The sequence below is a fragment of the Nyctereutes procyonoides genome, unplaced genomic scaffold (assembly GCF_905146905.1).
Source record: "Nyctereutes procyonoides isolate TBG_1078 unplaced genomic scaffold, NYPRO_anot_genome, whole genome shotgun sequence".
Taxonomy (NCBI): domain Eukaryota; kingdom Metazoa; phylum Chordata; class Mammalia; order Carnivora; family Canidae; genus Nyctereutes; species Nyctereutes procyonoides.
This window is the reverse complement of record NW_026575036.1, coordinates 3,131,159-3,149,219: the sequence shown is the minus strand read 5'-3', so window position 1 is coordinate 3,149,219 and position 18,061 is coordinate 3,131,159. Positions and strand designations below refer to the sequence as shown.

Here is an 18,061-nt window from a genome sequence, read left to right as displayed (position 1 = left end):
TCATTTTGTAAGAGAATAGTGCTTTGGTACTCTCTGATAGACAAGAAGAAAGCCAATATTTGTTTCTTATCAAATGAAATACATTTAATACCTATGAGAGTTATGAATAGGAGTCAGGCTTGAAGTGCATATTTGCATAGTTATGTAATGCTTCATGAATTGAGAATGCTGAAGTGGCAACTGTGTAAATAAACAGCTCTTAGGTGGTGAGGAGAAGGTCATTACGCTCTAAAATGTTTTCCATAAAAACTTTACCAGCCAATACTAAAGAAATCCTTGTACTCTTTCTTATGTCTAAATGATTAGAGATGGCATTTATAAATATTAAACTTAAAGAATGGGAAGAGATAAGGAATAGGATTTCTAGTTATATATTTTGATTTAGTAATCCATTTTCTTATTAGAATAATAATGTCACTTTTGGCATAAAATATTTTTCTGTTCATTTCATTCTGCCTCAGTTTTGCCTTATTCTTTATTTTTAACCAAAATTTCAACTTTTTGAGGACAGGCAATAATCTTAAATTTTTAAATTGGTCCACTGCATATTTTACAGTACTCCACACTTAGTATCATTAAGTATCTCTAAGGGAGGGGGTGCCTGGGTGGTTGGTGAAGCATGGACTTTTGGCTTCAGCTCACGTCCTGATCTGAGGATTGAGAGATCAAGCCCTGCACAGGGCTCCACATGCAAGTGGAATTTCCTTGAGATTCTCTCTCCCTCTGCACCTCCTGCTTGTACTTTCTCTCTCTCTCTCAAATAAATAAATAAATCTTTTAAAAATAAAAATAAATAGATAAATATCTCTGAATGAGATGAATACAGTTATTTCTCATAGTTTGGGTGTTAATATTATCAGTTGAAACAAAGTAACAGTGACCATTCATTTCAATATAGCTTTCATTTAAATATGTTATGCAAAAATATAAAATCCAATCTAATGTCTTTAAACTAACAGAGTGCAGATCTTAAATGCTGCTGATACTTGGTCAATTTCTTTTCTCCTTAATGGAAACTAATATTCAGTCCCACTACTGAATTAAAATGTTGTTTATTTAAAGTTTTGCATTTTATAGCTTCATTTGAATAATAAAATGCATCGCTAGAACTAAGAGATTAAAAGAAAACAAAGCTTAAAGAACAGTTTAATCAGGAGTTTAAGTAGAACAATCTGCATTGCTGCACTCAGGCACTTGTACTTCTGTCTTTAGCACACTGTTATCCTACTTTTGTTGTGCTTTTATCATCTGCTCCACTGGTTTGTTCTTTTGCTGTATCATTGGAAAATCTTGGACTTCTATTACTGTAAATAATTTTGAGTTTGTTGCTTATAGAAAAATAAATAGGCCCAATCACAGTATTTTTGCAAATGAGTGATTAAATGGATGAATAAGCCAACTAAACACTTTGGGGAAATAAAAATTTTGAATTATAGCCTTAGATATAGGCAATTATTTAACATAAAGGTCAGAGGTTCAATTAAAAAAAACAGTATTGCAACTGGACAAGTGAACATTCATATATTGACTGAAATAAATGTATCAGGTAGATACTTATGACTCCACCCCAAAGTTTTTTATCCTTGAACATGCAATGTAGCTTTTTAGAGGCTTTTCTCATGCATAATAATAATAACCCTTACTTTATCCTATCGGGTAGCCATACAATTGCCAGATTCAGCAAATAACTGGAGGACACCCAGTTAAATTTTAATTTAAGATAAACAACAATTTTTTAGCTTAAGTATGTCTTAAATATTATATGGGATATACTTATACTAAAAATGATTCATTAAAATGATTCATTGTTCATTTGAAATTCAAATTTAACTACGTATGGTATTTTATCTGGCAGCCCAACTTGGACATGATTTGTTAAGTACTTGGTACATACCAGACACATGACAAGTCATGATGAAAGTATTGGTGCTCTAATGTTGTTCATAATGCTAATAATAATACATCCATAACTGAGAGGCAATATGGTGTAATTGTTAAGAGTGGGAGCTCTGGAGTCAGATTGCCTAATTCAAATCTCATTCTTCCACGAACAGCCTTGTGACCTTGTGTACCTTACTTAATGTCTTGATTTTCTTATCTTTAAGATAGGGATAACAATAGTACCCAGTGGTAGAGTTGTTTTACAGATCAAAAGAATTAATTTCAATAAAATATGAAACACAGTGTCAGAAACCATGAATATAAGTCCTGGATATATGTTCCTTATGATTGTGGTGTAAGGTGAAAAACAGTCCCAGTCTGCCCAGAACTAACGGATTTTCTTGGATATGAGACTCTGAATGCTAAAACCCAGATAGTCCAGGACAAATTAAGTCATGTAATTTATGTTAGTGAGAGAAACAATTCACATACATGAGAATACATAGCAGTTCATGCTAAGTAATTACAGAAATCAAGCATTAAGGTGCTGATTATATTCTGTATTTATTAACTCTTGACTAAAGTTATTCAAAGAAATTATTTTTTTTAATTTTTATTTATTTTATGATAGTCACACACACACACAGAGAGAGAGAGAGAGAGAGAAAGAGGCAGAGACAGAAGCAGGCTCCATGCACCGGGAGCCCGACGTGGGATTCGATCCGGGGTCTCCAGAATCGCGCCCTGGGCCAAAGGCAGGCGCCAAACCGCTGCGCCACCCAGGGATCCCTCAAAGAAATTATTGTAGGAGAATTTAAGGAGGTTAGGAGCTTAGGCAAGAGAAAGATTTTATTTATTATTTATTAAAGCTCGTATTTATTTATTCATTAGAGACACACAGAGAAAGGCAGAGACATAGGCAGAAGGGAGAAACAGGCTCCCTGCAGGAAGCCTGATGTGGGACTCATCCTAGGACCCTGGATCACCACCTGAGTCAAAAGCAAATGCTCAAACACTGAGCCATCCAGGTGCCCCAAGAGAACAGATTTTAAACAATTAATTTCCAAATAATTTGATAAGCAATATAAACAAGAAGTTGGCAATCCAGAGAAAGGCTTAACTGACTCTAGCAAAGAATGGACAAGCTTTAGAGAAGCTATTTAAACTGGGTATTGAGAGATGCCAAGAAGTTTCCCAGGAAAAAAGGGAAGAAGAGTATTTTAGTATCTTTAGCTAGCAGGAAGATGTGAAAGTCAGGATATCTCATGCCTTAGCAGATATGTTGGTATGGTATGACCATGAGTGTATTGAGGGGACAGTAAAAAATGAAGCTGAAATGCAAATGAGGAACCAAATGTGAAGGATTTATATGGTTTTCTATTTATGTATTTGTTATTTATATATACAATGTAGAAAAATAAAATTTAAATTAAATATGGAAATGATGTAAAGGGAAGGTATAGACTGGAAAGGTGAACCCAGGAGACAGGTGAGTATTCAGAATTCATTCTACAAGGTTGTGTTAGAGGTCAGCTAAATTTTTGACGCCAAGCATGTAAGCAGCCAAAGGGAAGCAATGACATTTAATGAATGTTTACTATGTGCCAACCACTGTTCTTAATACTACTAGTCTTCTGGTGTTTTTAAACACTTTGAGCCTAGAAAAGATATTTCAAAAATTATTTTGGCTTTAAAAAGTAACATTCACTTTATTAACTTTTAAATTTAAAAAACACAAATTTCCTTAAACTTTTAAGTTTAATTTACATATCTTATACTCTATAAATGTACTAAATTTCAAAAATGGCTTTCAGGGAGGGACGGTCTTTGATTACTGTTATCTCAGTTAGAATCCTAATGCTCTTAAATATTTTGAACTTCATTTATAAATTTAGTATATTCAACTATCTTTTTAAGTTATTTAGTGGTCTGTCCTGACAGAAAAAATTTCTTTATTATATGTGGTACATAGTACTGTAAATATAAATGCAATATACTGTTTACTTAACTATTTCACATGACTTATAAATGCAGTGCCATTTCAACTTAAAATCACAAGCCTATAATTATTTGGTTAATCTATTATTTTAAAGGCTAAATTCTCTTAAATATGAAAAAAACTAAGATAGCATACGTACAAATATAATAATAAATACTATAGTTTAATTCTCTCAAATATTTCTGTACCTAATTATAAATCTAAGAAATAAATGACACTTTCTCAAATGTACCAAAACTTTGATAATTGTTTGAAACTTGTTGACAGTATGTGTCTATAAGGGGGTATGTGGTCATGGTACTATCTTCTCTATTTTTATAGATGTTTGAACATATTTATAATAAAAAAATAAAATGCTTTGTCATTAAAAAAAGCAAACATGCTATCCCAAATGATCTTCGAAATACCTTTCTAAGCAATTTTTGTGTTGTTTTCTCTGCTTGATTAGGTTTCCTAGCCACCAGAGTGGTTTCTGGGTGGGATGCTGACCATTGAGACCTATTTTGGTTTTTCTAGGTCAATGCCTTCCAACTGAGGGAATCTTTTAACCCATGTTCCTTAGGGTCATATTAGAAATTACATAATTTTTCAGACTGACATTAACATTCTGCTATATCCCCTCATATCTGTCTCCTGACCTCATTCCTGCCCTCCTATCTCCCTACCCTCCTGCATGCTGCTATGTCACTCAAATAAGTCTTGTATTTCTCTGAATCTTAAAAGTATTTAAAGGGCTTTCCTTCTGGCTCTGTGACCACTAAACTTAAGAGAATTTCTGATTCACATACATTCTTGCCCTAATTACTTGACCTATTAGTAACATTTGACACAATTAATCATATCACTTTTGCTTTTATACTTTCTTTAGTCTTGTAGGATTCAATACTTATTTGGTTCATCTTTTACATCTCCAACTCCTTCTTTTTAGTCTTCTTTTGTTTCTGCCTTATCTCTTTGGCTTTTAAATGTTGGCTTTACCACCATATATTTGGACTTTGCCTTTGTATCTGTTCTGACTCTTCCACAGTATCACCTACTCTTATACCTTTAAACTGTATCTTTCACTGATATGATGATTCCTTCATTTTTATGTTTAGTTCAGATAAAGCTGTTCAGTAGTTCTTTCAGATTTTAATAGTCCAACTTGATCTCTTTATATTTTTTTTCCTACCCTTAGAACATGCTCTCTTGAAAATCTAATCTTTCAGGCAACAATTTTGGTATCATTATTTGTTTCTCTTATGCCCTTCAGCCAATCCATCATACAATTCTGTTCACTTTATGTTTATAAATAAACCGAGAATATAATGATTTTTCACTCCTTCTACTACTGTACCCTGATCTGAGCCACTATACTCTTTCATCTGGATTATTGCATTAGCCTCCTAACTGATTTTCTTGTTTCTGCCACAATTGATCCTTAACACAACAGCCAGAGTGATTCTTTTAAAATATAAACCAAATCGTGTCTTTTATCTTCTAGAACCTTCTAATGACTTCCTGTTTTAGTTAAATTAAAGCCAATATTCTAATAATGGCATAGAAATTTTTATATAACCTGTCCTCACCTTTCCCCCTTTCCCCTCTGACTTCATTTCCTATTATTTTTCCCCTTGTTCAGGTTATACTGGTCTCATTGTAGGCTCAGAAAGCTACACTGGTTTCTCTCTAACATACCTCAGTGCCTTGCATATGCTATTTCCTCTTCCTCATATTCTCTTCCTTAGACACCTAGCCATTCATTCTCTTACTTCATTGAGGCCTTTTTCTTAATGCCACCATTTTAATAAGGCCATTCCTTGCTACTCCATCTTAAAATTACACTTCCTTAACCCTCGTATTCCTTATATATCTTAATTGTTTCATTTTTCTCCCTAGCTTTTATCAATATCTTATGAGTATATATCTTATTTCTCTTAAAAGCTATATAAGGGGGAATCCCTGGGTGGCTCAACAGTTTAGCTCCTGCCTTCTGCCCGGGGCATTATCCTGGAGTCCCGAGATCAAGTCCCACGTCGGGCTCCCTGCTTCTCCCTCTGCCTGTGTCTCTGCCTCTCTTTCTGTGTCTCTCATGCATAAATAAATAAAATCTTAAAAAAGAAAGCTATATAAAGAAGGGTAGGGATTTTTGTATGTTTTATCCATTGCTGTATCCTTGAAGACCACAACATGATTTTACTCATGGAAGGTGCTTAATAACATTTGTTAAATGAATAAATTCTTCCTATGAGATAGGACCACAACTTGCAACTGCAAGCCTGACACCTGGTTGGATTCTGTGTCATAAGGCTGTCCAACTCTATGGTCCCAAATCTTATCATACTACCTTAATTCTCACAACGATGCTGTGAAAGTGAATATTATTATTATCTTCTTTTTTAAAAAAATATTTTATTTGTTTATTCATGAGAGATAGAGAGAGGCAGACATAGGCAGAGGGAGAAGCAGGCTCCCCTGGGAGCCTGATGTGGGACTCTATCCCTGACCCAGGGGGAGATCACGCCCTGAGCCAAAGGCAGATGCTCAACCGCTCAGCCACCCAGGCGTCCCTATTATCTTCTTTTAAATGACTGACAAAAATTGGTCTTATAAAAGTTAAGTACTGGAGTGTTTGGGTGGCTCAGTTGGTTAAGTGTCTGCCTTCGGCTCTGGTCATGATCTCAGGGTCCTGGGATTGAACCCCACACTGGGCTTCTTGTTCAGCAGGGAGCCTGCTTCTTCCTCTCCCTCTGCCTGCCACTATCCCTGCTTGTGCTCTCTCTCTCTCTCTCAAATTAATAAAATAAAAACTTTAAAAAATTTTAAAAAGCTAAGTACCTTGTGGAAAGTCAAACACCTAATAAATAGCAGAATCAGGGTTTGCATTCAGGCAAACCCTAGACCCTAAACTGGTACTTATTACCCTGCAAGTTAAGAAAACCAACATTTTCATATGTTGAAAACAAACCGGTTGCTTCGGAGAAATATAAGTTTTTCTGACACTGGTAATAAAATTTATTTTGTTGGATATTCTATATAGAACAAGAGTAATGAATTTGATCTTTATGTTTTTAAATTTTTAAACGTATTTTTATATTTTATTTTTTAAAAGATTTTCGTTACGAGAGAGAGAGAGAGAGAGAGAGAGAGAGAGAGAACAAGTGCTGGGGAGGAGAGGGAGAAGCAGATTCCCTGCTGAGCAGGGAGCCTGGAGCAGGCCTTCATCCCAGAACCCTGAGATCATGACCTGAGCTGAAAACAGATGCTTAACCAACTGAGCCACCCAGGCACCCCTGGTCTTTATCTTATGAGCATTGCAAAACCATTGAATTGGGTAGATGAAATAATAAACAATAGTAGTATTAATCAGGAAATCAGAATGTCCTGAGTTAAGAGTTTAGTGGAGATGGAGAGGGGAGTACTAACTCATGAGACATTTTATAAGTGACTTGGTAGATACAGAGGGAGATGGAAGAAATTAACAGATATGCAAAACAATAGTTAAGAAAATTGCTAGGAAAGTAAGTCATAGTCTGTGTGGCTGCATGATTCTCAAGAAAGACAGACATTAGGAGTCGAGTGTCTACTGGCAGTGAACTCCAGGTTTAGTATACACAATAAAGTCAAAATGTGATAGGGCTAATATATTATATTTCTGAGTTTAAAACTTTGGATAAAGAGCTATTCCTAGTGATGAAAAGATTTAATATGTAGCCAAGGAAAGTGGTTGCTGAAGTGTGAACAAGCTAAATTTTATTGGTAAAATAGGATGTGAAGAGCTCTTGAGGCATTTTTTTTTAGCTGAATCATCCATTTAGAAATGAAACTGTCCAGAATGGTGGCAAGATGTGGGATGGTGAGAAATACTAGAAGTGTGTCCCAGAACTTTTCCCACTTACGGTTTTCCCATTTACACTTAGAAAAAATGTGCACGAATTAGACCACAGAATTGTAGATTTATGCCCACTTATCTGATAACATACTTCAGTTGGGGAGTGCTAATTAAAATGTTCCTAAACTATACTCCAACAAATGAAGTGTTATAATTTGATTAAAAAAAGAAGATAAGAAGAAATATTTGTTAAGGCTAAGAGCAGTACAAGGCATATTGCATAATTTTATGTCACTTATCTTTCAAAAAAATTTCAATTCTTCCAATTATTGGTTTATTCAATGTGAATGTACTGAGTAGCTATAGGTGTCAGGTCTCATGCTAAGTACTTTGGTAAGTATTTTATTCCACTTTTACAAATGAGAAAATGGAGGCTGAGAAATTTCAAGTTAACCACCCAGAACCAAAAAGCTTGATGTGAAAAAAAAAAAAAAAAAAAAAAAAGCTTGATGTGTCATAGCTGGTATCAGTAGTTACCTCCATATAAAACACCAAAACTGGTGGATATAGTATTATCCAGAGGCTGGAATACCAACTGGTCCTAACTGTAGTGTATGTTCAGAAACAACAAATGACTTCTTCGAGATAATCACTGCTAAGAATCCTGGGTAGAGGAAAGAGAAAAGAGAATCCTGGGTAGAAGAAAGAGAAAAGAGAAATGTGCAATCATTTGTTTATATTTTCTATCCCTTTCTTAAAGAGCTATAAATTATGTATATAATAGGCACTAAATAAAAACTTAGAGAACAGATGAATGAAAGAATGGATGATTAACATAATATTCTTTTCCTTAATATATTTATGTACTTCCCTGCATCTGCTCACTGAAGTCCACTGGTCTACTTGTGCAATTATTCCCACAACATTTAATTACTGAAGCTCTAGATTAAGTCTTGTGAGATTTTCAGAATCATCAATCAATTCATGTCAACAGTTTGCAGCAGTCTCTCTAAGAGTGAATAAATTTTACTTGGAAGAAAATAATAAAAGTTCCACCCTTTTGGTAAATTAAGGACATTTATAACAACCTAGAAAACATTAAGTGTACAATGGCCTAATTTAAAAAGGAAAGTGACATGTACAATAGGGCTCTTCCCTTTAACAATTTCAGATGACTAAACCCAAGCAAGAGACAATTATGTGGCATATCTGTCAAGAGTGGTTAGTGTTTCAGGCAGACTGTCAACTCTAGAAAAGACTAGAATTATTTGTGCAAGCTGTTCACTTGTCATTGGTCAAAACTGAATCATACATGCCAAAACAAAAACAAGAATTCTGAGTTATTAAACATGACAAGTATTTGATTTGAAATCCAAGGCTGGATTTTGCTGCAATAAAAGCAACACATATGAAGTTCTTTAAAGAACAGCAAAGTAACTTTCTCTTGTAACTACAGTAATACAAATGAAATAGAAAACTGAGTTAGAACAAAAGCAAGAAAAACCTCCATTCAACCTTTTCAAAGAGTGATCTTTTGATGGGCAAACAGAGAAAGTAAATTTGAGCCTGAAAATAAAGGACTTACTTATCAATCTTCTGAGAGCCTGGGTGGCACAGTTGTTGAGTGTCTGCCTTTAGCTCAGGTCATGATCCTGGGGGGGTTCAGGGATCGAGTCCCACATCGGGCTCACTGGAAGGAGCCTGCTTCCCCCTCTGCCTATTTCTCTGTCTCTTTCTCTGTGTCTCTCATGAATGAATGAATGAATGAATGAATGAATAAATAAATAAATAAATAAATAAATAAATAATCTTTTAAAAAAGTATCAATCTTCACAGTCCAAAACAAACAAATCCAAACAACCAAACAAAAAAATAGGATAGGAGCCAGCAAAAAATCAGAAACTGCTCAGTAATTCCCCAAAACTCATTGTCTTAACATAGAAAATTATATTTTAAAATAGAGATTTTTTTAAAGATTTTATTTATTTATTCATGACACACAGAGAGAGAGAGAGAGAGAAAAGCAGAGACACAGGCAGAGGGAGAAGCAGGCTCCATGCAAGGAGCCCAATGTGGGACTCGATTCTGGGACCCCAGGATCACACCCGGAGCCGAAGGCAGACACTCAACCACTGAGCCATGCATCCCTTAGAAAATTATATTTTAAAAGATAGTAAGTAGCTGCGTACTATTACTTAAGATTTCCCCATAAAACACTTCTTGTCAAATTACTAGGTACAGTCCTTTTATTCATTTTTTTTAAAGATTTTATTTATTTTTTGAAAGAGAGAGGATAAGCAGGGGGAGGGGCAGAGGGACAAGCAAACTCACCACTGAGCATGGAACTCAATGTGGAGCTCAATCCCAGGTCCTTGAGATCATGACCTAACCTGAAGTCAGACACTTAACAAACTGAGCCACCAGGGCACCTCTATAGCCTTTTATTTTTAATAAGGGTTTTAAGAAACAGCAGAGTTAAGTTAAGCACCTCATACTGTAGACCCAATCATTGATAACAACTGATAGCTCTTCAAAAACTTTTATTCCAGAGAATCATATTTATCTGCAAGTCATTTAACTCAACTTCCCCTGATTGCAGAGAGCTAGGGAGTTCTTTTTTTTTTTTTTTAAAAAAAAAAGCAAAAGTGATTATTAGAGTACCTATGGGAACTTATATATTTAATGTAATGACTTCAGTATAATACGGCTTGTTCAGTATAATATGACTTGATTGTCTGCTGTTTTAAGTACTATAGTCAAGATAAGTTAACCTATAGGCAGTATAAATGTATGTGGTATAATTATTTTAATTAATTCAACAGGTATTTATTTATTGAATACTAATTATATGTGCTAGCTGCAATGTTCTGTGTTAAGGATGGATGATTAAGAGAGGGCCTCACAATCTAGAAAGGGGACATAGGGTTTTATCTATAACTAAATCTAGTCTCCCCTTCACAACTGAAGAAAGAATCAGATTTTGTTCAGATATCAAAAGCTTCAGGGAAGATGACCGGTTTAGGGGTATATTCTAACCATTCTAAGCCAATTAAGTAAGTCAGTTCACGTAATTGCCATCTGATCAGGTGATTGGCTCAGGATAATACAAGACCCAATTCTGGCAAATGATAAAGGAAGTTAACGCTTCTAATGAAGTTTATAAGAAAATTTTTCTTGTTGAAGAAGGATCAGTCCCTTTTCTTTTGCTACATGGTGTCATATGTATGAATGTGATATAACCTGTGGCAGTCTCCTTGTAACCATGATGTAAACTGGACTAAGAGTAAGTAAACACACTGAGGATAGTAGAGCAAAAAGATGCACAGAAACTGGGTTTATGAGAAAATTGGAGAGCTGCTATAAAAAAAAACAACAACAACAAAACCTCTGGAACCACTTTACTAATGGACTTCTTGTTATGTGAGATTATTTTTCATATAATTCAAGACAGTTAAATCAGAATTTTCATTACTTACAGCCCAAAGGATCTTAAGGAAAAGGTAAATAGTGAAGTAAACAAATTATGTAATATGCTAAGAACTGTATCAGCAGTGTGTACAAGGGCTGAGACATCTTCAAAGAGGAAAAATTTTGAACTGGGTCCTAAAGGACTCTGTGCAAACAACGGGGCAACTGCATTTCAAGAAGACAGAAATATGATGTACAAAGCCATCAGGGCATCAAAGATCTCTAGAAATTTGAATAACTACTTGAGAATAGAAAACAGTATGTTTGGATGTGGAAAGTTACACACAATGGAGATGGGAAGCAGGTATAGTTGAAATCATAAAAATCTATTGCAAGGTAATATTAAGGGAGAATTGATTTTTTTTCAACATCTGAAAATTTTATACTCTATCCACAAAAAAGAGCTGATTGGAGTTATGGAATTTGCTAGCCAGCTGGGGGTTACCTTGGAACTAAAACCTACTTTACGAGTTAGGGATCAAATTGTATTACATAAAGATTATACCAAGAGCAGTGTGGAGGATGTATGGGCTGAAGGTAGGTAAGAAATGAAGTGAAAACAACAACAACAAAACACAACAAAAGTAAAAAGCAGTTAGAAAGCTGTTGTAATCATCCAAGTAGGAAATACTGAAGGCTTGAACTAAGGTGCTAGCCCTGGAAATAGAAAAGGGACAAATTTAAGACATATTTATGAGAAACACTGGTCAGGTCTGAAGGACTGATTGAATGAGGAAGGTTGTTGGGTAAGAATAATGCTTTCCAGATTTTCCGTGTTGGATATCTTGGTAGTTAGTGGCTGTTAACCAGGATATTGCATATAAAAAAGGAGGTTTAGACATGGTAAGGGCAAGGATTGAAAGAGAAGGAGAGGCGCCCCTGGGTGGCTCAGTTGTGTCTACCTTCAGCTCAGGTCATGATCCTGAAGTCCCAGAATCAAGCTCCAGTTTGGGCTCCCTGCTCAGTGGGGAGTCTGCTTCTCCTTCTCACTCTGCCCCTCCCTACTTATTTTCTCTCTCTCTCTCTGGCTCAATCTCTCTCAAGTAAATAAAATCCTTAAAAAAAAAAAGGAGAGAGAATTAAGGAGAGGGTAGAGATATTTAATTCAGTTTTGGACCTCTTGGGACGAGATACCAGTTGTCCACCATAGCTACATAAATAACTTAATAATGAGCCATCTAGGTAAAACAGTTTAAAAACATACCTATAAGTTAAATCTCTTGGAAATACTTACAGAATTGTTAGACAAAAGACATTTTTAATGGATATCTGCCAAAATGACTCTATTCAAGTAGTTAGGCAATAGTCTTTTTTTGTCTATTGAGATCAATATTAGCCTTTAAAAAGAAAGTCAACTAATACATGTGAGAGTGGGTACTGGTTTACCTTCCATGTCCTCTTTCTCTGCAACCTGATGGTCAAATTTCTTGAGTCATTTACATTGCTTTACCTCTGTGGCAGACACTGCTGTGGATTTACCGGATCAAACAGCATTTTGCTTCTGTATATAGATATACACCTGCTCCTCTTTCCTATTTTCCCTTGCATGTAGATGGGGTCTTGTTACTGACTTTTGACCTACAGAATGTAGGCAAAAGTGGTATGTGCTCCTTCTAGACCTGGCATCCAAAAATATTTTTGACATGATGCTCTGGTTTTCTCTCTTTTTAAAAATAAGATGGGGGATCTCTGGGTGGTGCAGCAGTTTGGCGCCTGCCTTTGGCCCAGGGCGCGATCCTGGAGACCCAGGATCGAATCCCATGTCGGGCTCCCGGTGCATGGAGCCTGCTTCTCCCTCTGCCTATGTCTCTGCCTCTCTCTCTGTGACTATCATAAATAAATAAATAAATAAATAAATAAATAAATAAATAAATAAATAAAATAAATAAATACCTTTAAAAAAAAAATAAGATGGAAGCCTGGCAAGTACCATCAATATGCTGATACATTCCCATTCTGTTACCAGTCCAGATGTTTCTTCTGTTCTTTAGGCTTCTATATCCAATTGCTTCCTGGGTATTTTTACTTAGAAGGGAACCAAAGATGGATTTTGCTTACATTTTTATTGTTGCCAAGTTCTGGCCCGGACTACAGGAATTTATTTTCTAACTCATTTAACTTTATGAAATGGGTTGACTTGAATTTCATTAGCATATTGCTGGCTTAATTAAATAGTGTTTTGGAGAAAACTGAGTCTTGGTTTTATATAATATAAAGTCTTGGTTTTATATAATAAGTATTAAAAGATAATACAAACCGAGTCTACTAAATAAATTACTTAGGAATTGTTTCCTTATCACTCATGGTTTGATAGTAAAACTAAGAGAACAAATTTAGTTTTAGGTATGAATCAGAAGCTACAAAAGAAAAATTCTAGGAAAAAACCCACTCTTCTCATCAAAACTCATTCAAGTATGCAATTTTTTGGAACTTCTTACACATGCCTATTAATTAATATTATAATTGACAGAACTTGTGGGTTATGCCAACACCTAATGGCAAAAACTTTGAGTATTAGATATAAAGATCTCAATTTGGGATACTGTTTCCTCGTTAGTTTTGCATTCGCGTTAAGGAAAAGCCGCCACATTAGTGTACTTGAATTAGTTTCTTATTATTGATAGAAAAACAAAAATTTTATGAATTCTTCAAGTTGTACTTTCTTAAAAGTAGGTGTTGAATTGGAAAGAGACCTGAATTGGGCATGAGCAGTCATGAAAAAAAAATTTTAATCCCAATTCTTTAGCTAGCTAAATGACTGTCATTGGATGAATCACTTAACTTGTTGAAATCCCTTTCTGGGTGAAAAAGAAAATGCTATAGCAGTTGATTCCTAAGGCATGTAACTATATGGGTATTTATTAGTTTGTTTATTTTGGAAGCCAAATTCAAATATTATTAGAAGACAAAGATAATTACTAAGATTAAGGTCATATTAAGGAAGAATAGATTTCCTTTTTGTTGAAGGGCTAAAGTAAAGTAGTCTGAGCTAAAATAGTCTGACTGAGAAACAATGAAAATTAAGCAGTATAATGCTGTTTTTCAAGGCCTTTGCCCAAATATCTAGCATAAACTATGACAGAAGACTGATATTATTATAGGAACATCAGATTCCTTTCTAAGGAAGCAGTGATATAATTGCATGTGGCTGTTGTAATGAAAAATTGCTGGAGAGTGGATTAGAAAGTTTAGTTTCCAATGGCCAGATCTGGTACAAGTTCCAACATTTGAGGTCAGTATGTATGCACAAAATGTTCATGTTTATAACTGTTTAATTTTTTTAACAAAATAGAGGAATTTGAAGAGGAAATAATTTAAATTAGGGATAAATTTAAGGTAGAGTTTTGTTCCTGGCTTTTGCATCAATTTGAGGTAAAACTTTGTATAAGATTGTAAGATTCTATTTAATAAAAGTGTATTTCATGTATTTTTTTATTTCATGTATTTTTAATAAAAGTAATAATACAAACAATATAAAATAATATAAAATGCATTGTTTAAAAATATTTTTATGAAAAGAACTATATAAAAACCTTATTACATAAAATAGAAATAAAACAGAAAAAAACCTAGCTGTTCCTCTATGTGCCTTAAACTAGAAAACTAATAGATTTTACAGGTTATTGCATAAAATGTAAAATTCCTTAAAAATACCCATCACTTTTTTCAGGTTGGTTGAATTAGAGAATAGCTATTGTTAGCTTAGCAAATCGCTTATTGTAGGGATTTTATCTTATGTATGCTTTTCTGAGAACAATAACAAGAAAGATGATTATAAGAGATCAATATCAAATGACAGCGAAACATATCTTTCCTTTATAAAAGAGTGAAGCAATAATTTATTATTCGTTATATTGTAAAGGTAAAAGGTGAGTAATAATGTAATGATTCTAGAAGGTAAAGGATTGAGACTTTAAACCTTCTATTGATTCTGTATTATGCATGCTCTGTTACACTGTGATAACTCCCTGAAGTACAGCTCTTTACTCTTTCTTTAGAGAGTGTTTCAGATCTCAAAGCGGAGAGAGCATTTACCTCCTTTGTGTATTCATTTCTACACCTTCATCTGTGCATAACTATGGCATATTGGGAGTGCATGTTAGGTGTATTTATTTATTTGATGACCAGCCTCGCCCCTCTACCTTGTATATATTTGGGGGGGGTCATTGTAAAGTGGACAGGATTTGTTGTCAGTTTTCTCCTTTGCATAGCCAGTGGGCTCTTTCCTGCTGCCTGGATGCTAGCTGTTGTTTAGGTGAGGACTATTCTATTTCCTCCTCAATAGTTCAACAGTGTCTAGTATCTCAATGTTTGTCACATAGATATGCAAATGATCATCTAATTCATCATAAGCATTATGTTCTGAATATATATATTTCCACATTAGAAAAAATATTCTGGGAGAAAGCAACACTTAACCTGAAGTTCTGATTCACTGATGACAGAATTTCAGGCATCAGGTGAGGCATATTTAGGAGAAAGTATGAGAAGGAGGCCAGGCTGGGGCATCTGGTCCACAGGAAGACCTGTGCCATTGTTGCCTTTACACAGGTTAACTTGGAAGACAAAGGAACTCTGGCTAAGCTGATGAGAGCCATTGGGACCAATTATAATGACAAATATGATAAGATCCACTTCCATTGGGGAAGCAACACCTGGATCTGAAGTCAGTGGCTCACATCACCAAGCTGAAGAAGGCAAAGGCTAAAGAACTGGCCACCAAACTGGGCTGAGGGGACACTGTTGAATTTTCTATACATAAAAATAATAAAAAGTTCTTTCAAAAAAACAAACAAAAAAAGGATGAGAGAAACATGTGTGACCTCAAATCACATAATGCAAAATTTTCACATTATCTTGCTTTATTTAGAGTAGTCCCTGATTTGAGAAATTGCCCCAAAATTCTACATAAGAAAATTTTAGGATAGAAAGTGTAGAAAATGCATGGGCAGATTTTGCATCATCTCAATTTTATGAGTGGCTTACTAAAGCTCATAGGATTAGATCCTTTAATACCAATGCCATCTTGAAAAGGCTGTGCCATAAATACCATTGCCTTACATCATTCAGGACTGGCGTATACTGCTGCAACAACTTGTTCTTTGGGCCTCAATTTTTGATTTACGTTAATCCCTGACTTCTGCTTCCATTCTCTCTCCAGTCCAGTTTTGACTTTACCAGTGATATCAATTGCCTAATACCTGATTAGGTCAATCTCCTGAAATTGCTTTAGCCTCCACAGCTCTCCTTTGGCATCAAGCCTGATAGACTGTTTGAGAAGCCCTCTTCTGCCCCCTTCTGTCACAAGTCTGCATGTTTACAACTGGGCCCTGGTAACTTCTAGTTTTACTGTGCGAGCAGACCACCAGGTGTATCCACTTAAGTTCCCTCAGCAAGGTAGCAGATTGAAAAACTAAGGAGAAGAAGTCCTCATTCAGAGCTTGATGAAAGTGTCCATTCAGTGAAGGCCCTAGTGCTAGTCATGTGTCTGATGTCTTCCCACACCGACATGGTAGAGGAAAATATTCTGCTCTTTATATTAGGCATTTGAAATGAAAATGAACATCAAAACAAACACTGGTGCCTAACAATTCCTTGTATATCTACCTTGCTATGAAATGCTTATTTTCATGGGAAGAAACATTACTCATATTACTTGAAGCAGAAAAACATACTCAAAAAAGAGACTGACTTTTTTTTCCTATTAACTGAAGTTCTTCACTAGCAATTGAAGCTAGTAGATACTGCCATTCATATGTGAGCACATGCACTCTCTCACTCTCTTTTAAAAGATAATATAGCTATAGGAAAGGTATCATCTGGACATAAAACTTTGGATTTAAGCAGCAGCAACTGTACAAAAGGAAGACTTTGAAGATGATGACAGTTAAATTATACTCATAAATTAAAATAACCTTGACAAAGACTTGGATTTGGCTGAATTTTAAGTGGAGGTTTATATCAAATACAAGGTAGGACATCTCCTGCTTCTTCTAAAGCTGCCCCATAGCGAGAAGATGACAATAAAAAAAAGGCATCCCATCCTATTTTAGTTAATCTTACCAGTAAAGACGATGGGCAATCTGGATGCTTTGCAATGAACGATGCAATAGGAGTTGGACCAGAGGACTTTCAAGGTTCCATTCAAACTTGACAGCCTGAAGTAAGAGATATAATTACTTTACTCTTCTCAGTAACAAAATTCTAGCAGAATACAAAGGGGCTTAAGTAGCTTATGAAAAGACAAAGGAAAACAGCATAAACATTTTAACAAAATGTTAATATTATATCTGATAACCTTATTAGCTGGTATATAATAACAAAGCACACACACATCATTAATTTGGATTTGTGTAGTCTCTTTATTATTTATACTTTAATATCATAGGATAATAAATAAGAGCAGATGGTTGGTGAGTTCAACCATGCCTAGGAGGAGAATCTTGGCACACACAAAAATACATAATATCAGGATTAGTGTCCTAGATATAAAAAAGGACATTATTAAACAGTAGATATTTCTCCTCTTTTGGAAATAAGATTAATGCACGTTCAAAGCCTTAACTGAAATCATCAATTGATATATCAGTATTAACTGGCAGAACTTGAAACTTTTCTTAGAGGTTTCAAAGCTGATTATTGCCACCCTAACCCACCACCCCTCTCCAAATCCTTTCCCTCATCTCCACTATGAACAGCTCTTTAAGATTTTCTAGGTACCCAACCTAATGGAAAATACAGACAGCAATGGCAGCCACTAATATCCTTATGGACATAATTCAGACCTCCCCCTGTACTCTGCAGGGGCTTCACTGTCAGCAAGCATACCTGGGCTCCATAATCATCCCAGAAATCTCAATATGTTTAAAAATGAAAACCAGGCTCTCTTCAAAAAAATTTCC

General features: G+C 35.1%; 1 protein-coding gene across 8 annotated transcripts in view; it reads right to left on the bottom strand.

The window, feature by feature from the left end:
* PIK3C2G (phosphatidylinositol-4-phosphate 3-kinase catalytic subunit type 2 gamma) overlaps nt 1–18,061 on the bottom strand; it is a 355,918-nt gene that overhangs the window by 171,315 nt on the left and 166,542 nt on the right. For all 8 annotated transcript variants that reach the window (XR_008663575.1, XM_055318866.1, XM_055318867.1 and 5 more), the window contains one exon: nt 17,223–17,317. Coding sequence is in view for 7 of the 8 variants with exons in the window: in XM_055318866.1 (XP_055174841.1) it covers nt 17,223–17,317 (95 nt within the window). In the remaining variant the exon portion in view is untranslated. The remainder of the gene's footprint in view (nt 1–17,222; nt 17,318–18,061) is intronic.